The following is a 26,052-nucleotide window of genomic DNA, read 5'->3' as shown; positions in this document are numbered from 1 at the left end:
CTTTTTCTACTGACAAGATTTGCTTGACCAACTATATGAATCCCTTAAAATTTTGCCAGTAAAATTACAGTCTGTCAAGCCATTTCCGTCAGTAGACCAAAAGCGGCAAATTTGAAAAGTGTAGTCGCGAAGGGTGTTCGTCCCATAGAAATATTGAGTTTCGCGCCTTTTTCTACTGTGCTGGGCCAGAGTATATTTTTATAGTTTCCGTTTGCTTGTTTGCCTTCTATATTCATATCATAAAAAGACTAAGGGTTCCAAATTCAAAAACAAAACAACTGCTTCTGGATCTCAGGAGGCTATGGTAGAGCCAAGGGAGAGCCTTTATTTGTGATCAGAGTTGGTCCCTGGTACTGACCTCAGTGAACTCACAAAATTTGGCAAAGGATTAAAACAACAGCCCGAATAGCAATGAAACCACGGGGGCCTAAATTTATCAAATTTCCTACCGATTGGCTTCCATATATAAAATAATACCTAATGGTTGTAGAGCACGTCTCGGAGAATATATAAATTAAGTCTTGAAGCTTTAAGCCCGCCGTAACCTTTAACAGGGTGTTTTATAACCCTTAGCCACATTTGGATGTGTCATTCCTCATCAGCATTATAATAGGTAACTACAATACATATATTTATGAAAATAATGTACCACTTTTTTAGATTTTGTGTAATAATTTCCAACAATAACAAAAAAATATAGTGACTATTTGTTTGTTTTATTTTGATTCGTGCAATAGGAAGGCCATCGCATGCGCCGGATAGCGCTTGGAAGATATAAATTACCTAATGTTTAATTGTAGGTATTTATAACAGAACAGTACCCATGCAATACTATATAATGTTCATTAGTTCATTACCATTGTTAGATATTAGTAAAGGATATCGTAGTTAGTTTGCTGTCATGTGGATATTCAATCTTCTGGCAAGTGAACGGTGCAAATCGCCCTTACATAAGCTGTGTTTATGAATAATGTCGCGAGATGATATGACCTACCGAATCTCAGCGCGTTTCAGTACGCGAGTCCCGCCGCCATCGCCGCCCGTGTCAGCCACTGGCCGGACATTATCAATTTATCACACGCTGGTTCCAATTTTGAAATTTTAACTTCACAATGGAATCCGACGCCGACACACGGAAACTCTAAAAAACAAATGCAGGAAAACAATTAAAAGGCAAAATTGGAAAAAAAAAATTTTTAAAATGTGTTGTTTAATTACTGCAAACTTAATTAACTTAATAAAATTTTAGTACTTACAATGGCAACAATAATCCGCGTTTTTTACGAATTTTTTATGAGGCGCATTTTTTTGGTAAGTTAATTTTTAATATTTTGTAACTTTTTCCGTACGCCAAACAATAGATATTGGTACTTACATAAGATTCATCTAGGTAAGTATATCAGGTAAATATATGATATGGTCTAGTGTTCATGCTCCACTAATGCGTGAAGTTAGTTTAGTAGAGTACCTACATGACTTCTTTAACTAAATCAAAAACTCGCAGCATATCAGACTACAGACTTGTGAATTGGTCATCTTTCCAAGAATCGCACGGTGACGCCAGCGACCTTTCACAGTATCAGTATTCAATGACGCATGCATTACCTAGCACATCAGTACTATAATAATAAGAACATTCTATAAAACCGGCAATGTATTATGCATTGTTGCGAAACGACGTGTTCCCAAGTATAACTGGGGGATCGTGATCGAATAGTTTGGTTGCATTCTATGATTCTACTAAAGGCGGCACAAGGCGGCACGTAGGTACGGAATGTCCAGATTTAGGTTGATGTACTTTGATTTGAATTGTTTTACTGAAAAAGGCAACTTATTTTCAAGTCCGTAAATTTAAAATTTTATTATAATTTGATTTGATTGTCACTGTATAATGAAACGTCGACCAGAAAGAAAAAAAAATACATTCTCATAATTGCACCTTACCTAATTGCAATTACCTTTAATTTAGGTAAAGCTAAAAAAAGGACTAACTTTATATATGTAAGCTAAACTTACAGCTCATACGAAGGTCCACAACTTTGATGGTGGAGAGCTTCACCTACATAAGTAGGTAGGTAGTTTAGGAGATCTATTACTGACACCTTAGTAAGTTCCGACCGTGAAGTGGCAGATCATTTTGAGCGGTTTTTCTCGAATATACCGGTAGAAACAACAATGTGGGCCCAACAATTTTAAAAAATGTTCTTGAGGCAATCTGTAATGTTTACAAGTAAAAATTAAATATCTAATTAGTCATATAAAAATTAGCTAGACCATTTGGTCGGGACTTTCTACCTGCCAGATGATCTAGAAAGTTACGTATTAAATTAGTTGAGTTAATTATCCTATAGAAATCCTGTATAAATGTATGAGTTACCAAGTTATTTTTGTAGTGCAGTAAAATTAAAGCTATTTACACTAGGATGTACAATGTGATTATGAGTATATATATAAAGATGTGTATATTTATAATAATTATGTATAATATGAGTATTAGTAGGGATATAGGCAAGGATGTGGTCATATTTATATATATACATATTAGTAATATACACTGAATTATTGATTGTTTTCTATCAAAAGCTGTAACGCCGAACGCCGGAAAAATCGCGATCAGTAGGTACTTATAAGTACCTAAGAATATGATCTGCTTATTTCTTTTAAGCTGCTGTTATAGAGCAGCGGTACTCAAACTTTTTTGGTGACGGAACCCTTTTGGAATGCGAAATATTTGACGGAGCCCCAAATTAAAAAAACTTCGTTCGTCACTGTAGACCAGACATACCTATGTACCTATAAAAGAGCTGTTTTTTACAAGCTTTTTATTAACTTGCAATGTACCTATGTAAGTATGTATGTAATATGTAACTATGTTTGTAAGGGTCAAGTCTTGCAAGTTAAATTTGACCCACTTCTTGATTTCCGATAAAGCTGAAAATTTGCATACATATGTAAGTCGGGTGACGATGCAATATTATGGTACCATCGAGCTGGTACTGATGATGGAGACAGGAGGTGGTCATAGGAACTCTGTGATAAAACAACGCAACCTAATTGTGTTTGGGGTTTTTAGAATTGTCTCGATGAGTATTAGTTGCCTGTGGAAAGAAAAGTACAGTCAGAGATAAAAGCTTGTACCAAAAAAATAATTATTATAAAAAAACCAAAAACCCGACTGCACACTAAAAAGAGGAAAACAAGCCCTACAAGAATATTGTTTAATCAAATGATAAAACCAAGCTATGGAATACCGTTTAAACAATATAGAATGCACTATGAAATGTGTTCGTAATCGATAGGTAAATAAATAAAAACTTATTCTAAATACTAACTAAATATAATTTATAAATGTTGATGGTAAGTATCGCAGGCGGGGACCAACAGAGGGTTACTTATAGTCATTTTGGTTGTTGGTTGTTAAGTTTACTATTTAGCAGAATGTTACTTAGGTAGGTATTTTCGTTGGTGGCGGTCAAGTTGGTCCCCGCCTGCGATACTTACCATCAACATTTATAAATTATATTTTAGTTAGTATTTAGAATAAGTTTTTATTTATTTAACTATCGTATACGAAGTATTACGAACACATTTCATAGTGCATTTTATATTGTTTAAACGGTATTCCATAGCTTGGTTTTAGCATTTGATTAAACAATATTCTTGTGCGGCTTGTTTTCCTCTTTTTAGTGTGCAGTCGGGTTAATTATTTTTTTATTTATAACTTTTTTAGAAAGAACGAAGGAAGTGAAAAGAAGGAACGAAAGAACGAGTTAATTAATTAGAAAGAACGAATAAATGTAAAGAGATAAACACGAACAAAAAAGAACACGTTATTACTATATAATTTTCGCTTCGGACGAGGAAGTATCGAAAAAAATCACTTAGAAAAGTCGACCGTCAATGACGTGTGCCCTCATGCGTGTGCCCGCGTTCGGGTTGTAGACTCGAGAATATCCCCCTTCGTACCGCACCGCGCGCCACAAGGCAGGCCACGCCCTCTTTGCCCGCTACCAGACCGCTACGCGAGAGGTGCGCGGGAGTTGCAGAACAAGTGCTTGAGTTTACGAAGAATTAACATGTTCCTGTAGGAATTTCGGGGTAAATTGTATCCTATGATACTCCCGTGATCAAGACGAATCTAACGATACCTCATACATCAAAATTCATCAAGCCGTTTAGGCTACAGGAGGCCACAAAGAAACAGACATACATACATACATACTTACATACACTCGAAAAACATTACCCTCCTCCTTTGGCAGACGGGTAAAAATGAAATTTTTGTCAAAAACTTATTTATTATTATTACATGTATTCTCGCGGAGCCCCACAGAGGCTTCGCGGAGCCCTAGGGGTCCGCGGAGTACACTTTGAGAATGGCTGCATAGAGCAAAGACGCTTGATGAATTGTTTGTAGATACGTAGTTACATAGCCACTTACTTCCTTTTGGTAGCTATAGCTACCAACCGTGACTTATTACTTAGGCAATACAGTTCATCTCTGAAAAATATCACAGACATGTGGAGAATCACTGTGTGTTGTATATCAACCTATTAATCAAATTACAGTAACTGGCAGTTGACTGCTACTAGGCGCTGCCAATGCGTTAGGATACCGTCCAATAAGGCTTGAATTACGTGAGATATGATCTTAGGCGTTATCATTGTTATTATCAAGTACATCGGCAATAACCTTTGTTAATTATATAATACTAACGACCCGCCCCGGCTTTGCACGGGTAGTTTAACTAGTTTACACAAAACCTTTACAAATTATAAACCTTCCTATTGAATCACTATCTATTAAAAAAACCGCATCAAAATCCGTTGCGTAGTTTTAAAGATCTAAGCATACATAGGGACAGACATACATACAGAGCGGAAAGCGACCTTGTTTTTTACTATGTAGTGATTTATTAATCGGTAAACCTATATGTAATTGTACAAATAACTGGTTATAAATGTTATAATTTATACTTAATACTCATAAGCGAGTCCCGAAAAGATTCACTTTAGCGAGTGGTTCAATTTTGGAATCTTTCGCTTGCTCGGGTATCAATATTAGCACGAGAGCATAAACAACAACTTTGCCCCCTTGTAAAACAAATAACTATTCTAATGAGAGTACAGGTGATTACCTATATACTTATTCCGACATAATTAACAAATAAAATAAATATGATCCTTTGTTTTCTGGATACGCCTCCACAGCGCCATAGCGATCAGCGGAAGTTGTTTAGTCTTTATGGAACATTAATTGTCTAGCAGTTATTAAGTAATATATAGATCTACCTACTTTGCCACTTTCGAGTAGACCGACTAATATAGGCACAGACTCGTAAAATGAATCGTTAGACCAGCTGTTTGTAAGCGTTCGTAATTTTATTATCGTTCGTAATCCCCAAAATAACGACTGGTTCCTTCATTTATTTCTATTAGTTTCAAAGACATGTAGGAAGGAGTACGAGGCCAATGGAATAAAATCATGAGTCAGTCGATTTTATTATAGTACATAAAACAAGGGCACTTTGTGTTACTCCCATCATTAATTATATATAAGCATTTATCAAATTATCGTCATCATTTGAGAATCTTCCGAGCCTGGTGGAAGCGTAAGTGGTTTTTAATTCATTCACCATGCGCCGCCTAATGTGGACCAAGTAGGAGACACATGAGTGACGATACCTATAGCTATGACTTTGTAAGAACTATTGACTATATAATTTGTATTTGTGCTATAACTACCTATTACTACATTATAGTTTTTTTTAAATATTGTTATTATGTAAAAATAAAAAAAAGTCAACTACAATATATTCCTAGAATCATTTTAATCAAGTGCGTTGGCAAAATATTCGTCAGTTGTGTAGCATTGGTCTATTAATAAATTATAGTTTGATAATATTATAATACAGGGCGATTAAGGTATGGTGTTTTTAATGTAGGGATATTATATGTATTCGTCTGAAAAACATTGATGTACAAATTATAAACTGAAAATATACTTATACTACAGTTAACCTACTCGTAAAACTACAAACTATTTTAAACATAATTTTTTTTTATTACATATTATAAGATCATTTTAATCATATTATTTTTCCTCAACTTTGGGAACAAATCAAACTATTTTATTAAATATTTTTGATTTGTGTTTAATAAGTAGTCACACTACTATATATAAATTATAAACTGTCTGACTGTGTGACTGTGTCTGTCGGATCCGGCCTTCACCACTGGAGGGCTTCGTCACTTTTTCTTTAATATATGACATCTATTACAGTTCATATTATTTTTCGTTAAAGTAGTCATTCACACTATCTACATATACATAATATAATATACACTATAAAAGCTATTATTTATAAGGAAGATTTTAACTTGTTTTGAAATCATTTAGGATTTTCTAAGTTTTTCAGAGAATTCGGAAGTTGATTATAAATTTTGATAGACATAAAATGTGGGCTAGATGGCCTAGATGTTACAAGCTTTAATGACGAAAAAGGAAATTCTAGTTTGTTTAAATTTCGGTTGTTTCTTCTATTGTCTATTAGTGGTGAATAAAGATTCATATGTACATCGAGGCAAGGGTGACGAAGGAACAACGTGGTAGGTACCGATACCATTTAATATGTAAATGATATGATACTTTTAGCTAATCTGCCTATATATATTTTGCCTTCTAAACCCAAATATTGTAAAATTATGTGATGAACTAGTTAATAAGTTTGATGACTAGAATCTTCCTTTGCGTAAACTCCCATTGTCAGAAACACCCGGTAGTGTGTAGTTGTTCCTGCCATTAAACTTCATGAATATTGTACACGAAACTGGGTCACCTGGGATTAGTCTGCTTAGAAACAAGCTCTGTATGTTTACTATTACGAAGTTAAAAATTTACTACCGATAGTGATAGTGACCGATATATCTACATTTTTAATGCGACCTAATACACAACACAAAAAATTTTCTACATAATTTTTTTGCTGCATTTAAACTGCTCAAAACGTCTAGTTAACCTAGGTAGAATAGAATATACATGTATGTAAATGTAATTACATCGATACTGCAAAATGGGGTACCAACTTTATGATAGGATAAAGCGGGGTTACTTTAAACCATGCTTTATTAATTTGATTATTGCATAATAAGCGCGTATTTCTTTGCGGGATTGATATATTATGTGTTACGGGCAACTTTACAAGTCCGGTCACTATGAATAATGATAGCATCAAATGGGAAATGTAATTAAAACTCACGATTAATCACTTTGACCGGTCAGTATGAATAATGACCGCCCTACCTTGGGCAATGTAGTGTAAGTTTAGTTTTGGTAAGAACTGCAACCCTCCACAGAAAAGAACTGTTTTCAGAAAAGTAGGTTTAGGTTAGGTTAGAACTGCAACCCCACACAGAAAGGAACTGCTTACAGAAAAGTAGGTTTAGGTTAGGATAGAATTGCATCCCCCCCCGAGAAAAGAACTGTTTTTAGAAAAGTAGGTTTGGGTTAGGTTCGAATTGCAACCCCCCACAGAAATAAACTGCTTCTACCACGGCGCGAACGAATTTATAACATTGCCCGGCTAGAAGTACGGAAGTAGGTGTTCATACTGCCCTGTCCAAGTGATAAATTCAATCTCAAACCTTGATTTATTTAATGGAGCAAGGGCCGTCGGGCATAATTAATATGGACGGGCCAAAGTAATACATTTATCACTTTGCCCGACGCTCTTGGGCATTATTCATAATGACCGGTCATTATTTATACTGCCCGGTTATCAAATTGCCCGTAACATATATATGTAGTTACGATTTGGAAACGGTCATCTTTTTATATTCATAAAAGACAAGTAAAGAAAAATGTATATTATCTAAGCACGTAACTTTTATGAAAATCTAACTATGTACTTTCATATTCCGATGCATAAATAGAGATTATTTCTAAAAATAAAAGATTTTAACATTTGACAACTAAAAGAGGCGTCCGTTCAAAAGTGAGCTTGTCAAAAATGCAATCACCGGCCGCCACCACTCCGCACAGTCGTTGACGCATGTAAATGAAAATGATACTGTAGCACGTCCCAGCTATTAATTAATGCGAGAACACTCCAGATCCGCTGTCATCGAATCGCATCGGCTCTATTTAGTTGTTCAATGGAGCTGCTTTCAAAGGCGGCGCATAGAGAATGTAGTAACGCACAGCCTGAATGGTGTCTGTCTGAAGTAGGTACGCTGTTATACTTGTATACGCCAGCTTATATTTCAAGGCGTCGCTATTAAAGGGAGGTGGGCAGAGCCCGAGTTAAATTTTCGATTCGATTTCCTTAAGGGCCCTCTTCCACAATACGGTTACACGATTATACATAATCTTCACTCACGAATTAATTCTTCACTCGATATAGACATTTGAATGGCATGAAATACCTATTGGTTTCGGCCACCTTCACCTTAATATATTTTATGATCTTTGATTTAGTCACTTGGCTTATTCATAGGCTTGGCTTATTTAGTCACTTGGCTTAAAAGGGATAAAAGCTGCTTTGTTTGAGGATATTGTATAGGAGGAGTTGTATACTTCATATAAGTAGTTTATTTCACGCACGCTGACGTACACGTCCTATAGCACGTAATTAATGTAACTTTAAATTACAGTTACTAGGTTATAGTTGCTAAACTACCTACCAACCGAACAGTGTAACTATTCGCCAAATTACCAAATGTGCGATGTGCGATTGTGCATAATTTGAATTCGGATTACAACCGGGGAATGTAATGGGTATTCGGTTCCGTCTCGTGAAATATATGGGGCTGCCTACGCCTAATAATAGGTTTAAGCAGATTCAATTGATTTGGTGTTTGTTCCAAGTATTGCGGGGGTGAAATATTTGAAGGTTACGTCTTAAATTATCTTTGTTCGTAATAGACCCGAAACAAAAAAAAAATATCCAGCTATTTATTCATCTCAAATCTAAATACAACCTTAGGTACCTAATACCTACCTAATTTTACTCTACTTGTCCTCACTTTTGCTGCGGACAAATGCTACAACAATATTTTTCTTCTTATTTAGGGTCTTATCCTCGAATATACATTTGACGTACCTACTAAAATTATAACAACAAAAATGCATTGGATACGTGGGCTCACACTCTCCAGAACGCGAGGGTGTGAGCTCGACAAAGATATTCCAATTTAATTGCTGTTACAGTGTTGTGTTAAATTTACGTCTGAAAACAGCACAGATTGACATGCATAGTTAATGGAAAGAAAACAGTCATTACCGGTGTACTGTTGGTTGCTCGCTATTATTTCTATTGCTACACGACACGTAAGGTTCGGTTCGTCTAGCATCGGTAATAGCAGGGTGACACGACTGACATGGACTTTTTGTTTGTTCCAGATATCATGGATCTCACTAGTCATTTACGTGTTTTATACCACTTTTACGTTTTACCAAACTAGTCGGCAGTTTTACTATTTACGAGAAATATTAGGGGTAAGTTGCTTAGACTTGTTTATGTACAGGCAGTTCGAAGCGCCTACGGCTAGCTTGAAAACGCGCACACTAGAGCAGTTTGAATTATGTTCGCAAGATGCGCCGTATAACGCCAGTCCATAAAAAAGTCCTTAAAACACTACTCTATCCACTATCCCTCAGGGGGAAACTCTTTACTTCATACTCACCGCAGCTTTCTTTGTTTTTAGATCGGTCTATGTATTTCCCGTGGGACTGCAACGGTTCTAAATATATGTTGTGCACTCGTTTTACTTCCCCTGTGCAAGAAGCTCAACCAAGTTCTTTATCGAATTTTGTCGAAACTTTGGCCTGGACTTTTCTTTTTCTGGCTGGAAAAAGCAAAAAGTTTTCACATGTCCGTTGCGATAACCCTTGTTGTATTTGCTGGTGAGTATCGTATGTATATATTTAATACATTTGCTACGGAGATCGGGAATTAATTAATACCTGACTGCTTTGCTTACGTTCGTCCGTCTTTTCACACTCACTCCGTGTTGTGGTCAAATCAAAAATTTGCGGTATTTCGGCCTAGGCCGGCAATGGAGAGAGAGAGAGAACTTTTCTATCTTCTAATCTAGCCAACCTTTTCGGGCGCTGTGAATTGTGCCGGCCGATTGATCCTAGTTATAATAATCTAGCTGGGCTATAAAATAAGAAAAATTACCCGAATACATTTCCGTCGTCTTAATTCCGATTGACACAAACACCTTGTTTCATCGTCAATTATCACAAAAATAAGGACAATATTTCATCGCTTATTGAAGAAACATAGCTTGACTATGGTATCAATAAGTCCGGAATATCAATAAATACGCGCGAGCTACATCAAGCCGTTCGGTTATATGTTACATCGGACATCCGTGCATATGCATAATTGACGGAGTAATAAGGCAAGTATTCATGCAGCGCGCTTTGATTTATACACATGTACCTACATAAAATTCCTGTAGCCCGGAATGCATCAATACCGTCCCATAAATTTATAGTAGGCGTGCAGTTAACATGGCTTGCTTTCACAAAGCGAAACAGCCCTAAATCACTTTAGAGCTAAAAGGCCCCGGTCTGGGAGCACCATTAAGTTCTTGAGACGGGGCTAATGGTGGGCACCTAGCTGCTTAGAATTTCGAGCTAGTTTTGCAGTTAGTTTTCGTAGGAAGGTGTGTAAGTACATATTTCGATTTCGTGATATAACTTGATTTACTCCGGTGTGACTACTAATATGCCGTTGTTTTGAAGAACACACAGTCGTCATAAAGTGGGGTGGTTTTAAGAATTAAAAGAAACAACATGGGTAATTAATATTAGTTACCTATATATGTTTGTGTAAAAACGAACCATTTTATTGTGATTACTTAGGATTAACAAGCTAGCTACTCGTAAAAATAAACTGTAATTGAATTGTCAAAATAACCCCGTTATTAGTTATACAAAGTCGCCTCATTTTATTGCACACAGCATTTTGAGAGCTGATAATTAACATTTTTGCTAATTTTGAGGTGAACGTGATAATCCTTTTCTTTCTTTTTTCTTTACAATATTTTGTGTTGATGTATAAAATATCATATTCAGTTACATTTTTTACTCCGAGAATATTCACTAAACATACTGCATTAAGTTGTTTTTGCTTCTGAAGAAGGATGATTACTGAACAACACAACAATGCATCAAAAAACTTCCATAGTTTTACCTGTTTGTCCATTAAGTTGAAAAGAAACTTTCAGTCATACATTCCATTTCCCACTTCGTGAACCTGTGGAACTTCTCGAGGAATTACGACCGGAGCCGGAAGGAAATTAACTTCGCGAGGTACAAGAATGAGGTTAGTGCTTTGCCTTAAATTTGATGTTTGCTTCCAGTTTCGGAAATACACTAGTGTTGTACTCTGTTTAATGTTTAACTAACTAAAAATTCAATATATACCTTTTTAAATGACAGCCTCAGCTTCTCTACTTCTTTGATCTACTTTTTGAATAAATATCCGCAAATTAATAGCAAAAGATACTAAGCTACTAAAGAATATTAGCTCCTGCCTGGACTTCATCCTCATGGGATGGTGATGATAATTGATAAAAACTATCTTAGGTACTATGCCCATGCCAAATTTCATCTAAATCGGTTGAGCGGTTTCACCGGTTACCTGTAGAAAGAGACGGATAGTTACTTTCGCATTTATAATTGACCGAAGGCATTTTGCTTTCGTATGTCCGGATGTTCTCCTCTGGTCGCAATTCTTAACCGATTCTCCTGAAATTTTGTGACCAGATTCTATGATTAAATAGTATTTTTTTGTCAATACAGTTTTTGTAAATTTTTCAAAATGCGGAATTTGGTAGCCAATAGCGTCTATCTCGCTTAAGACCATTGTGAGTTCACTGTGATAACATTTTCTAAGCTTAATGCGAGGTCCATATCCATGTTGCGCCGACTATTAAGTGGTTAAGTATATTTATATATGTTTCCAAAGTGCGTATTCTAAATTAACTTCTTACGCGTGAATGGATAAAACAGCTGTTCATGATATAAGCGGTCGTAAATATGCCCCGTTTACTGATCCGTTTAATGATTGATGAAGTAAACAGTCTTTCAAATAGATACCTAAATTGAATAATCATGATTCAGCGTTGCGTTCACAGCTTAACACAGAAATTTAACACGCTGGTATACTACATTCACGCATGAACCCATGGACTTCGGAATACACGGACGTCGTCGCTGATTTCCTTGTATTTAGGCGCGACACGCATACAGTCACACTTGAGGGTTGAGCGGTGAATGAATAAAACCTGATAAGGCCGTATACGTGTATGCGAAATTTTCGTGTTAACATAACACCTCTACGCTCTACAGACTTTCTAACAAATCGCATGTGATTTTAGATAATTGTCGGCTGTGCAACGAGTTCAATCGAACGATCAAATTCTGTAATGTAACGCAAATCGCATGCAATTATCGGTGACGTATATACTAGTAGAAGCCCTTATGAAATTACATCCGGTATCGCTGTCTCAGGGCAGAGTCTGTGCGTTCTTAGGTCCATGCATAAACCGACCCTATTAGGTCGCGTAATCACATCCGAATAAGCAAAGGACCCCTTCTTATGCCTATTGTGCAGCCGTCATGCTCATGACACGTGTCCCGTGATTATGTACAGGTGGATGGATCGGAAAACCTTAAGTTCTGTGCTAATAGGTAGGGTAGGTAATTATAATCGAGATAAACTTATTACAAAAACAAGATCTTTCTCCAGAAGCCAATAAAAGAGTAAAACATCAACTAAAACAAGTCTAGTACAAATCATTTATTAATAGCTCTTGCAACTGATTTGCCATACCATACTTAGTGACTTGAAATTTTTTTTTCGGAACGATGGTAGTGTTACTAAAAAAAATTAAAGTTAGATGATTAACGACTACCAATAGAGCTGTGCTGTGATGGACCTTAGACTAATTTATTTAATAAAAATAAGATTATTTGGCACAACTACCCGTAATTTGACTGTCACAAAGTCACAGAGGTCTATAAATAATGAAATAGTACGATAGCCCTTAGTTTGTTACATTCTTCAAACTTATTTCCATGGGTGTGATTCCAGAATCCCTTTTTCCTGCTAATGAGCCCAGCAGGCCTGACTGGTGCGGCCATGCTGGCTATTACTGTCTCCATGGGCCTGACGTCGCTACGAGTGGTACGAAGGCGCCTCTATAACTGGTTTTGGTACACGCATCAGCTCTATTTGCCATTTATGGCTCTGCTGATAGTTCATCCGTTAAGGTAAGCTTGTTTATCAGATGAAGAGTTAATATTGGTAGCATATCGTTTAGGTACAATGACGGCTCTACCATGTATGTACAATTATAGAACTAAGTATAAAAAGAGATTGATACTTGACTCCACAGTCAAACTAATTACAGTTTTATGGAGCTTTGTTAAATTGTAATTTTTAGCATTTGATTATATTAGACTAAATAAAAATAAAATGTATGAATTTCATGTTAACATTTTTTTTGTACAATAAAGTGATTTAAAAAAAAAACCCGGCCAAGTGCGAGTCGGACTCGCGCACGAAGGGTTCCGTGCTATTACGGAAAAAAACAGCAAAAAAATCACGTTTGTTGTATGGGAGCCCCATTTAAATATTTATATTATTCTGTTTTTAGTATTTGTTGTTATAGCGGCAACAGAAATATACATCATCTGTGAAAATTTCAACTGTCTAGCTATCACGGTTCATGAGATACAGCCTGGTGACAGACATACAGACAGACGGACAGACGGACAGCGGAGTCTTAGTAATAGGGTCCCGTTTTTACCCTAAAAGGTACGGAACCCTAAAAATGTGTTCTGGTGGACGCACCAGTTCTACTTGCCGTATTTTTTGTTGATTGATTATCTTTTAAAGTGCGCTTTATATAAATCTACAGTAAGGTTTATTGTTATTTTATATTGTTACTTTCACGTGTCACAGATACCAAAGTGTTTAAGTTACACGTTGTTCATGTCAATCAATGGCTACAGTCGAATTATTCGAACGTTCGTTAACGCCTGTCGTCAACCGTGTGTCCAAGTATTAAATCCTCTTACGTAATGCCATGACCTAGCTGCATGACCTTAATAAAGGCTTATTTTATAATTTTAACTGGATTTCATTGATGTGTTAACAATCAACACACGGATCAAAATTGCTCGACCTTATGCACTGTGCGTTAATTTTACAAACGACCACTTTTAGGGTACCTATATTTGTAACATATAATTATACCTACATGTAGCTTTCATAATGAACAACTATTTGATATAGTGCTTAGATGCCGAAATAGGCAACTGTTTATAACGTTTAATTTTACTTTCACTTTACTTTACAGTAAATTATTTATTGAATGTTTCTCTGCAGCACTTAGTGCCGAGTTTATGTTTAAACATTCTCAGTGAGATCACTTTTGTTTTCAGTGGCGTGCTGAAAAGGGAGTTGCTACCAGAAGAAAGACTGAATTATGAGTATGAAACTAATAATACGTATAACTCCTCCGGGGATTCTCCAGTTTTCGTTTCTATACAGTCAAAGGTGAGTGCTGTTGATATGTACTTTTATTTACTTTGAGTCGTTGTACTTTTGAGTATAGCATTTTTCACATACCTTGGATACAGTGATACATGGTGATTAGCTGATAATTAAAGGTGATAATTGTATGAGGATGACAGCCGTCACGTCACCGCACCCAAGCTGTGTGAAAAATACTATAGTTTGTCACAGCAACGTGTAAAATAGCAATGTAAATAAATGGGGTGACTGCTATAATGTCCAGTTTTAACAATGTATGGAAGTGCAAGGGAGCTTGCATGAACTATAGGGGGCAGCACAGGAGCCGTCAGATTTTTGGCGCGAGGCGTACCTAAATGTGAAGTTTATGCTTCCGATGTAGCCCACAAAATGGCAGAACCTACTATGCACAAGAAAACGTAAGAAAACGGTAGATGGCAGCACTTGCTTTGGTAATGTACATGTGCCTATTGCAGTTTGTTAGAGAATCCAATATGTACAATTGTACAACACATTAGGGTCCGCACACACTAAGATTCAACGTTTACACGTGGAACGATTTTTATAGTGTCGAGCCTTTCAGGAAGGCGGCGGCGTACTTATTAGTATATGACTCCTTAAATTATGCCTGTCACAATGCCGTTTTTAGTGCTTTCAACTAATCAAATTATTAGCTACACCTAGTTCATTTCCTGTGATTGCAGTAAAAAGGTCTTTGGATCTATTTTGGTCAAATTACTTACGGTTTTCAATAATAGCTCGTCCTTCAGCGTTGTTATAGTCCCATTGCTTACCAAACGCCTTGCTTCCTACCACGCCTCCCATTAAACTTATTCATCAGTGACCTCGATCGTTTATTTAGCTATAATGTCGAATCGAACAAGAATGCCATTATCTGTTGTTGCATTTCGGTACTTGGCTTTATAATACGCATGGACCTGTTATATATAATATATGTATATAAATGGATGTGTCGTGGTCAGATCCTAGAATATATCTTTTCATGATGTGGCAATCATTCCATGAAATGATCGGTCACATCACGAGAAAGTCAAACCTAAACTATACAGGGTGGCTAAAGAATTCCCCCATTCCCGTTGCCAGGGAGGTTTTGGGATTATACTGAGCAACTTTACTATGGGGCCAACCCCGAAATCGCTAAAAAAAATTTGGCTGGTTCAACATTTTGGCTGGTCAATTTTCTATGAGAAGGTAAAATTTTTTTTCGTGATTTCGTGGTTGGTCCCATAGTAAAAGTTGCTCAGTATAATCCCAAAACCTCCCTGGCAACGGGAATGCTCTTATTTTTTAGCCACCCTGTATATTATGAAGTGATCAATTCTATATATGTGACGTTTTCAACCAAAAGGTACCACATTGTCGCTTGTCGATAAGGTTGATTTCTAGTTGAAGCTACATGGAAATAGCGCCTTACTGACAAGCGACAATATTAAGTACCCTTTTGGTTGAAAATGGCACATATGATCTGGCCAAGCCATCAGATATATTACTTACTTATATGAATAGGTATTGTACTATACTATAATGTCATTTGAAAAAGCTCTTCAGGCTCACAACCAAATAAATACATTTAATTTACAGATAACATCGCTCAATATTATGAATTTATGTAGCTCGTAAATGTAAGTCGAGTTTTGTTTAGAAGTAGGTTAGACCTGTAACTTTATTAAAACCCTCGTACGCCTAGAAATGTGTTTTAGGTGCGTGTTAGGTAAAATTAATGTAATGGAAAGGGAAATGTTTCGAAACCTAGTTCCTAATAGCTTTCGTTTTTGGCCTTAATGTTCTGGTATTAATGTTCTTAGTTGCTGAACTAACTCGAGCTTATAAGCCTCGATAACGCAGTTTCTGTTAATACACACGTTTTGTTGTAATTTAGAACTATTGAGTAGTACGTACTAGCTGGCGCTCTCTTCTCTCTTATCTGTCGACCTTTTACGGTGTGTTCTCCGATTTGTGCCGCGTGCACTGAGGCTGCTCGTTTGCATTTGTTTAACATGTTACATGACATCACGCTCTATGATCCACTAAGTTTGAACACTATGAGTTTAATGTTTAATAAATAATGATTTCTTATAGGTACTAGTAGTTTAAAAAAAAGTTTTTTGTATAAAGCTTTTCTATTCCAATTTCAGACTTGGATTTGGATGGCCTGTCCTCTTTCGTGTTTTTTCCTTGATCTCCTGTGGCGGGTTTTGTCCAGAAACCTAGCGAGAGTGGACATTATACAGGTGAGTCATAAAACAATGTCTACAATACATATTGTTTAACACATTCACTGCCCCCAACGCACATGTGCGTTCAACGTCATACAAGTTTGTTCCTAGGCCACGCCCCCTGGCAGTGAATGCGTAAGAGAAGGACCGCGGATGTTAGGGCCACTTACGCGTTCCTGGGTTAGTCAACTATCTCGAGCTTAACCGTTTATACAGGGTTAAACTGTCTAAACGGTTAACTTCGAGTTAGTTGGCTAACCCTGGAACGCGCAAGTGGCCCTGCGCGGCAGGTTAGGGATTTGCGTCAAAGTAGATGGCTCCTTTCCGCACAGCACGCGTTGTTGTTAAAAACATGAGCTGTATGAGTACCTACTGTCGCTGAGAAATGCTACATCTTTTGGACTTTCTTTTGGATTTTACCCTCATGATACAATAAAACCGGACAAGTGCGAGTCGGACTCGCCCAACGAGGGCTCCATACTTTTTAGTATTTGTTGTTTGAAATGCTTTATTTGTAAAACATGGGTTCAATAGGTCCAGTCAGCATCAAATAGATAGTAAGTAACGGCCAGGGTGGTCAAATATATCGAAACACACCCTTATTTCTATCGTAACAAAGATAATATATTATTATTTATTATATGCGTATATATGTACTTATTTATTTTGCACTTTTTAAAGTTCTAAAATGTATACCTAGTCTATTTTTGAAAGTGTTACCGACGATTATATGTTACGATATATTTTGGCCACTGGCCGTCATCTATTCCGTCGTCTATTTGATGCCGACTTTGTAAGGAAATTCCACTCATCCTGCCGTGAAACAATCGCATTTGCTGGTAGTGTTATAAAATAACCCATTCGAGTGAAATTGCTTAGTTTCATACTTTTATAAACAACGCGGTCGAAAATACTTAATCAATATTAATTTATTACCTCCAACTCTTAATAGAGATATGTTTCTATAAATCTGCGACGCGGCGTTACGGTTCAATGATTATTTATCGAGCAATTAATATTCATAAATAACCGTACTACCGAAAATACCTAGTCTAAATGAAATTAGTAAATTAATGGTGCTGTTGCCGGCATTATTTTGATAAAGTGCCGTTTACACTGGGGGGCAATTCACAAAGTTTAATCTGCTATACAGGTAGACTAGACTGCTAACACGAGTTTATGTCTAGTCAGACTAATAGTACCTAAATTAAACAAGAGTATTAAATAAAACTATGAAAACGGATTATATCGCGTATATTGAATTTATAATACATCCCGACGTTTCGAACTCTTTACAGCGTTCGTGGTCAACGGGTGACTCTTACTCTTCTTGGTTAGTCACCCGTTGACCACGAACGCTGTAAAGAGTTCGAAACGTCGGGATGTATTATAAATTCAATATACGCGATATAATCCGTTTTCATAGTTTTATTTCATGAGTAACTATCGCGGTAACCGAAGACAATATTAAGAGTATTAAACATTAAGTCGTTGTTGTAACTAGGTGACGTTATTTTTTACTATTTTTGTTCTTCCACTTTGAACTTTTTGGATTTTCTCGGAGATCTCTACTAGATGGCGCTAATAAATAAGTTACATGACTAAAATGGTTTTATTATACTTTCATGGTAAGTACTGTTATGCCTATGCCTGTGGTCAGGCAAGTCCCATGTTCCATTTTGATGTCCCGAAGTAGCCAGTAAGGTAACAGGCTTCATACACACAAAACTAATAAAACACAAAAATAGCGAATAGCCCATCTACAATAATGATGAGGCATGCAGTGCTGTATGGAGGTTGTGAGTCTTCTATATTTATTAGCCTCTGGTTCAGTACGAATATAATTTTACTAATTTTGTTAGTGTTCACGGTTACCTTTTCATAAAGATATTTCGCCCGTAGAGAATAGTTAGGATATTAATCCGATTATACTGCAATAAATTACAATATTATAAAATTAAAACTAACCTTGTAAACCTAAACTGTATACACTTAGTATATAAAAACTTAATAATAACAAACTAGTCCCTTCAAAAATTTCCTTTTAGGTCCCGAACTGGTCCCTACCTGGCCTAAATGTTCCTAATATGCCAGCTGCGTTGCCACGCTGAATGGCTAAGGATATTTGTTGGACCAGGTAAGATCCAGCCCGGGGGTCACAGCCTCTGTCCCTCAACCGACGCCCGATCTCCCTGACCATTTTTTTGTCCTCGGCCATCCGATTATTGCGACTGGCAAAAATATACCAATAACGTAATAATTTTCTTTGTTCCTAATAGCCCCGCGACACGGAACTTACAAAAAGTTTGACGAAAATACAGGAGGGGCATTTAGATTAGGTTTACATTTTTTATTGATTTGATATGCATATGATTCTACTCTCTGCTTTGGTTAATTAAAACATTTATTAATGGCGGTCGGGGCCAGGGATGACATGAGCGTGATGAGCGTCCGCCGCGCTAGGAGCGTGCCTGTCGTGGCCGAGGTGTAAGAGTAATGTCATATACATATCAAATCAATATCAGATATTGAAAATCTGAATGCCGTTTCAGGCAGTTATAACGCCATCAGTCGCAAACGTTTCGCGATTTGGTCCAATAACCGATTAAACTTTGCATAATCCCCAACTACGTATATCTGAATACATTGTATGGATTCCGGACGTGATTTTATTACGCATACGCATTAATATTGGATTTTAAAAGCTATGAAAATGAATTAGTCGTGTGACTTTTTACCGACAAAAGCGCTTATGGGGCAAACTGATATTTTCCTAGTCATGTAATAAAATAGTGACAGCAAAAAAACTGGAAGTGCTTTTAGATTTTTATTAAGTACGCTCTTCTTGATGTTCTTGTCTTCCTGTTCTTATTTATTTTGTAGACTTAATTAAGCATTATTTCCCATAATTTGCTGAACAGCTTTTTTTTAAATACCGGCATAAATTTTGTAAGCTAATGTAAATTGTAAGCATTTATTAAAATTAAGATTTTGTGGTCTTACTAGAAATACTAACTTATGGTGCTTGTAGTTATGTAACTCGGTACTGAGCTCTACTCTAATATTATGTCTGAGATACAATTTGTCGGAAATACAGACGCCGGTAGGGAATTCCACATCCTTTTCACAAAGTAAATGAGGATAGAAATGCTTCGTAGAATAAGAAGCTACTTTGAAGATAATGACGGAATTGGCATAAATATTTTTTTTCCGATAGGTAGGTTTTTTGAAAAAAGTAGAACGCTTTGAGTATTGCTCTTATTTGATATAAGTAGGTATATAAGAAATTTAGAGTTTCATTTATTTGACGACCGGTCCGGCCCAGTGGGTAGTGACTCTGCCTGTGAAGCCTATGGTCCTGGGTTCGAATGCTGCTGGGCGGAAGCTAATACTGTTCGATTTTTTACCAGTTTCGAGTAGGTCCTAGGCAATGGGGAATGGTCTGCGCTGCGTTACTAAGGCACCTAAAATATCAGATACATAGATTGTTAGGTATCTCTTAGGTACTAAATAATAACTAAACCGCAACTATGTAGTAGGTTGATTTCCACTAGTGAGGTGTACATACAGTCATATTCAATAGAGGTACTGTAGGTAAATGAGAGCCGAGTTCGATATTCATAGCTACCTATGCCTCGTCGATTTCAGCGACAAATTTTAAATCTAAATCGGTGCCATTACTTTGTACATGGCAAAAGTGGATAGTATGATATTTGAGTAGAATAAATTAGTCTTATCTCAGCGCCCGTTTTTGATATATCTACGACTCCCAAAAGTCACAAACAACGAAAGTTAATATGGCGCAGTCGGTAGGATACGGACTTGCATTTCCAACCTTAACACCAAGTTATAAATAATCTTTTCCCCTCACTAGCTCGGAAAGTTGTCTTTTATCCTTCAATACAAGCGGGGAAAAACGCGTTTTATCCACTAGTGGGGAAAGTAATTTGACCTTGGATGGAGCGTGTTTAAGTAGCTTGACAGATAACAAAACGTAAATCATGATAATGATTCGTTCGATATTAATTATCATTAAATAAATGGTTTGAGAATCTAATGAAAAATACCAAATTTAGCTTTATTTAATGATTTTAAGTCATAAACATTAAAATTCCATAAGAAACGTTTGTTTTTTTTTATAATGATGTTAAATATAATTCTGAACGCACAAGTTGAGTCGATGCAATTTCAAAACGCATCGTTGACATTTCATACGTCAGAAATGTCAACATTGTCAACAAATTTTTTACTAAAAAACTTTTCTCACCGACTCGCGTAAAAATACACAACTTCCAGAGTTTTCTGTTATAATATCGTAAAGAAATGAGTGATTCCAGTGATGAAGATGATCTAACGCCTGTGGATGTTGCATTTTCCTCGCTATAGTGAGGTGAAAAGTTTTGTGTTATACACGGGCGCAAATGTATTTTACTTCTCGTGTGTTGAAACACTCGCTACGCTCAGGATTCTATTTTAGAACCACTCGCTTCGCTCGTGGTTCACCTATAGAATCCTTTCGCTTGCTTGTGTTTCAATTCTACACTCGCGGGTAAAATACAACTTTGCACCCTTGTATAACAAATAACTATTTCTATTCCCGAAAATTATGGACATATAGAAGGCTAATTCTGATCGTGATTTATTTATACTTATCGGAAACCTTCCTAACATACTTTTAGGTTGCATCTAAATATAGGCGTTTGTGTCACCAATATTAAATTTCAGGAACAGAAAAGACGAATAAAGATCTTTTCACCTCAGCAGCTCGAACAAGCCTACTTTCGTCACTCCCTGGAGTGAAACAATGTAGCTTTTTAATTTAGTGAAGGCCATGAACTTCATACTTTTATTACATTTTTTTTTTATGGTACGGTACGGTACGGTAAGGTACGGTACGGTACGGTACGGTAAGGTACGGTACGGTACGGTACGGTACGGTCCGGTCCGGTCCGGTCCGGTACTGTACGGTCCGGGCCGGTCCGGTCAGGTACGGTACGGTACGGTCCGGACCGGTACTGTACGGTCCGGACCGGTACTGTACGGTCCGGTCAAGTCCGGTCCGGTTCGGTACGGTACGGTCCGGTCCGGTCCGGTCCGGTCCGGTCCGGTACGGTACGGTACGGTCCGGTCCGGTCCGTTCCGGTCCGGTCTCGTAACGTATCGTATCGTATCGTATCTTATCGTATCGTACATATTATAATACTTTTTTTTTCTGTTTATTCTGTGTAATTCGGAATACATTTTAACCTTTAATATGTTCTCACTACTGAGGTGAAAAATTATATGTGCAACACGAGAGAAAAGTTATTTTACATCTCGTGTTTTTGAGTCCCTCGCTACGCTCAAGATTCTACCTTAGAATCACTCGCTTCGCTCGTGATTCAATTATAGAATCTTTCGCTTTCTCGGGACTCAAAATAAACACTCGCAAGAAAAACCAACTTTTCTCTTGTTGCACAAATAACTATTATTTAATCTTAACCTAAATCTAAACTAAGAATTAATATCTACCAAACTATGCGAACCGAAATACGTTAGAAGCCAAATCTGTATATGAATTACTTCTTTGAATAGTTGTTAAGAATATCGGAAATATTTTTCAGGTAACGCATATGGCAGGGCGCACGCTCAGTCTGACCCTGGGTTACGAGAATTTCAGCTGCCGCGCGGGTCAGTACGTCCTGTTGCAGTGTCTGGACATCTCCAGCCTCGAGTGGCACCCGTTTACTGTTGTTAAAGTAAGTACTAAGGAACCAATCAGGGCTATGAGCATCTCCCCCATCTTTATAGTTTTAATGCCTATTAGCTTTATCGTATATTTGCAACCCGAACCGGGCTCCGCACGGGTTACAAAAAAACCTGAAGAATTGTTTGACATGACATGATGCCAACGACCACTTTCTATCACCACACCACTCGCCGTCGGCAGGGTGTTCAGTCTCACACCCTAGAGCCTATATAGGTTTTTAAAGGGTGGGCAACGCGCATGTAATACCTCTGGAGTTGCAGGCGTCCATAGGCTACGGTGACTGCTTACCATCAGGCGGGCAAAAATCGTAAATTCAAATGCGCGCTATTTTCCAATTCAAATCCAACCAGCAACGTGTAGAAAACTAAAAACAAAACGTTAACCCATATTTTTTGTTTTTCCTGTCGAGATTACGCCCAAAAACTATTGTTTTAGAAAATTATACAGGTAAGTAACATTTTAAAAGTTGACTTAAGTATATGTTTATTTTTTGTTGCAGGTTCCTACATCTAGTCAAAGAAATTTAATTGTTTGGATAAGAGTAAAGGGTGATTGGACTGAGGCGTTAGAGAGGCTACTGTTGCAGAACGGACCAAACAATCTTAGGTGAGTCTGTCTAATCGCAACTACATAATGTGCATATAGTTGGTCAAGCAAATCTTGTCAGTAAATAAGAACAAAAAAACTATACTCATACTTTTCTTTTGTGTGCTACTTGTGCTAGTCCTAGTGTAAGACAAAGAAAGTATGATTCTCTCTGTCTATGTTTGAAATGAGACAGTCCTTTGACAGACTATATTTATTTTATACGTACAGACTGGCAAAAAAGAGTAGAAATTAAAAAGTGGCAACACTGTAGTGTCGTCCCGTTTTTCTTAGATTGATTTGAAAGGGACGACACTACAGTGTTGCCACTTTTTAATTTCTACTCTTTTTTGCCAGACTGTAGGTACCGATACTGTGCAAATGCAAATAATACGTATAGTGCAGTGCACCTTGTGAAAATAACACAATAAAAAAATCGGAGCTTAAAGTCGTACCAACTCCTCGTACCATCTAAATGTATTATCATGTTTACGTACGTTTTTAAAATGTCTTAAATTGCAGGCAAATTACTTTTTGTTTATTCTTATGTATTCGTATCCCAATATGTTTTTCTCAAAAATGGACGGCAAAGTCGACGTTGCCGGTTAAAAAGTAGGTCGCGAAGTGCGTAGTTTATGGTCAGTCAAAAAATTAAAGTTAAAAACATTGCAGTCTCGATTTCAGGACCGCAATGTTGCATACAAATTCCATTATTTGTCGAGTTCCAAACTTTTTAAAAGTTTAAGTGGCCATATCAAATGAAGGCATAGGTATGCATAGGTCCATTAAACAGCCAAACAGATGATCAGTACTTATTATTATAATGTTGGTACCGCGACTATTTAGGTGTCTCAAATAGGTTGGCGTATTTTCAGCAGAAAAATACACTTCTATTTTTTATAAAAAAAAAACGGCGGCAAAGCAAATCTTTTTACTTTTTTCTTTGAAAATATATATATAAGAACGTTGCTTCTGTAAAATATTTCTCTTTTATTTGTATTTATTGCGCCATTTTTGAGAAAAGCACTATATATGACTCGGCTGGAAGGCTACTTGCTGGCTTCGGATTCAATTAAACGGACTCCCAAGGTCGTCCGTTTAAAACCAATCCTCAGCCAGCAAATAGCTACTTCCGAGCCTCGACAATAATGTACTATTTAGTTAAACAGTTTAGCGCTTTGTAAAACTGCGGTGTATAAATTGGTATTTCTGAACTCAAATATTCCAAAGCTTCAATCTCTCTTACCTCGGCCGTTCAATAAGTCACACTCGTGTGATTGCAGTATGCTAGTGGACGGCCCGTTCTCATCGCCGATGGAAGCGGCCCGGAGCGGGCGCGTGGCGGTGTGCGTGGCGGCGGGCGTCGGCGTCACTCCCTTCGTGTCGCTGTTGCATCACATGCTGCTGTAACTTTCATATTTAACCTAATAAAGAATATAGACCTACCTATATCGTGTATGACTGGCGGGCACGATAGTGTAGATGGCATACTCGGCAGTCCCCGCCAGTCATCGTCTATCATCGCCTGTGACCCACGAGTTGACTCGCCGGGTGGTTGCGTTGTACAGGCGATCGTGTGGATGCTTGCGCCATGATCTTACCGATGTTACAGCTTAATTTAGGATTAAATTTGCTTCTACTCCCCTTTTTTTATCAGAAAATGTTATTTATTTTTATTCAGAAAGACGAAGGACTATCTCTTGATCCATATACGAGAAAAAAATCCAAGTTTTTTTAAATAAATTAATCGTAATTAAAGAAACCTTTAAATTCAACTACAAGTACCCTCACGAAACATTTACTTACTGAACTATAAGTACCTAGTATTTATTATTCACGAAAAGAGCCACGTTAAGACAGCAATTGTGCCTCTTAAAACTCCTCAAACTTTATGAATAATATCACTAATAGTTATTTACATATACATACATATAGTTTTAATATTCTGTTGTTGCATATGCTTAGAGTGAAGGCTTTAGTTCTCAATTTTCAATCTCTCAATTCGTTGTTTCAGGAACCCAACAAGTCGTTTACCCGGACGAATCCACCTAATATGGATAGTCCGACACGAAAAAGAACTGACATGGCTGACAGAGCTCGCAACCAAAACCCTCATAGAACTCAGAAATGCCAACAAACCTGACCGGCTGCACCTACAACTCTACGTCACGAGTACAGTCCAAAATGTACCAAGTATTCATACTAATAAAGATCAAATTGCAACACACGTACTCCTTGACGAAAAAAGCTCTCTAACTCGAGTAGTTACTAATGATAAAGCGACTCTTCTCACACCGAATAGAAAGAGACGAGATTATTTAAACAATGCTACGAAAGAAGGAGTGAGTGAAGATTATAGTATAGCAAAAGAGTTTCCCCATTTGGCGTGCAGGGTGAGGAGAGGCAGGCCTCATTGGAATCAACTGTTTGATTCCTGGGTGCATCTATATCCAGAGTAAGTTCTAATTTAAGAAGTTAAGAATGATTTTTTGTATACTCCTTATGACGTAACAAATACTTATGAAAATTTATTTAATTGGGATAGGCACTTAAATCGCAGTTAGGAAACTGATTGCCCCCTCTATGACTTTAGATCACTGTTCCAAGATGGTAAATTTAACTCAATTGAATTTTTCGTCGTTTAAACTTAAACAATATTTTTGACGACCTGAAATATTTATTATAAAATCCTGACGAAGTCCTCCGGTATGGCTAAATAATACTTAGATATGTTGTATTTGTTTACAGGGATCACCTAAACTTATATTGCTGCGGACCAAAGAAATTAGTAAAATTGTTAAGAAATAAATGTAAACATATCTCAAGAGGCAAAACAAAATTTACATTCGTACACGAAGGATTCTCTTAATAAGTATTGTGCTTACATTTGTATTAAAATGCTATTAAAATGGTTTAATGAAAGCAG

General features: G+C 37.0%; 2 protein-coding genes across 2 annotated transcripts in view; one reads left to right on the top strand and one right to left on the bottom strand.

The window, feature by feature from the left end:
• The window catches only part of LOC134742445 (FACT complex subunit spt16), a 261,308-nt gene that overhangs the window by 95,759 nt on the left and 139,497 nt on the right, over nucleotides 1-26,052 (bottom strand). The gene's annotated exons all lie outside the window — the stretch shown is intronic.
• LOC134742174 (NADPH oxidase 4-like) lies at nucleotides 1,014-26,048 on the top strand. The gene is made up of 12 exons (XM_063675154.1): nucleotides 1,014-1,311; nucleotides 9,401-9,496; nucleotides 9,706-9,904; nucleotides 11,239-11,336; nucleotides 13,110-13,288; nucleotides 14,465-14,579; nucleotides 16,712-16,807; nucleotides 22,396-22,530; nucleotides 23,041-23,147; nucleotides 24,410-24,532; nucleotides 25,141-25,581; nucleotides 25,875-26,048. The coding sequence occupies exons 1-12, from the start codon at nucleotides 1,258-1,260 to the stop codon at nucleotides 25,993-25,995; spliced, it is 1,764 nt and encodes a 587-aa protein (XP_063531224.1). The 5' UTR covers nucleotides 1,014-1,257; the 3' UTR covers nucleotides 25,996-26,048.

Source organism: Cydia strobilella, chromosome 6 (genome assembly GCF_947568885.1).
Source record: "Cydia strobilella chromosome 6, ilCydStro3.1, whole genome shotgun sequence".
NCBI lineage: Eukaryota > Metazoa > Arthropoda > Insecta > Lepidoptera > Tortricidae > Cydia > Cydia strobilella.
This window is presented reverse-complemented; position numbering and strand designations above follow the sequence as displayed.

Bases quoted from the DNA above. Each gene is read 5' to 3' on its own strand.
- LOC134742174 (XM_063675154.1), top strand. From the start codon at position 1,258: ATGGCAACAATAATCCGCGTTTTTTACGAATTTTTTATGAGGCGCATT. The intron at 16,808-22,395 runs GTGAGTCATAAA...AATATTTTTCAG, and splicing joins CGAGAGTGGACATTATACAG to GTAACGCATATGGCAGGGCG. The intron at 22,531-23,040 runs GTAAGTACTAAG...TTTTTGTTGCAG, and splicing joins ACCCGTTTACTGTTGTTAAA to GTTCCTACATCTAGTCAAAG.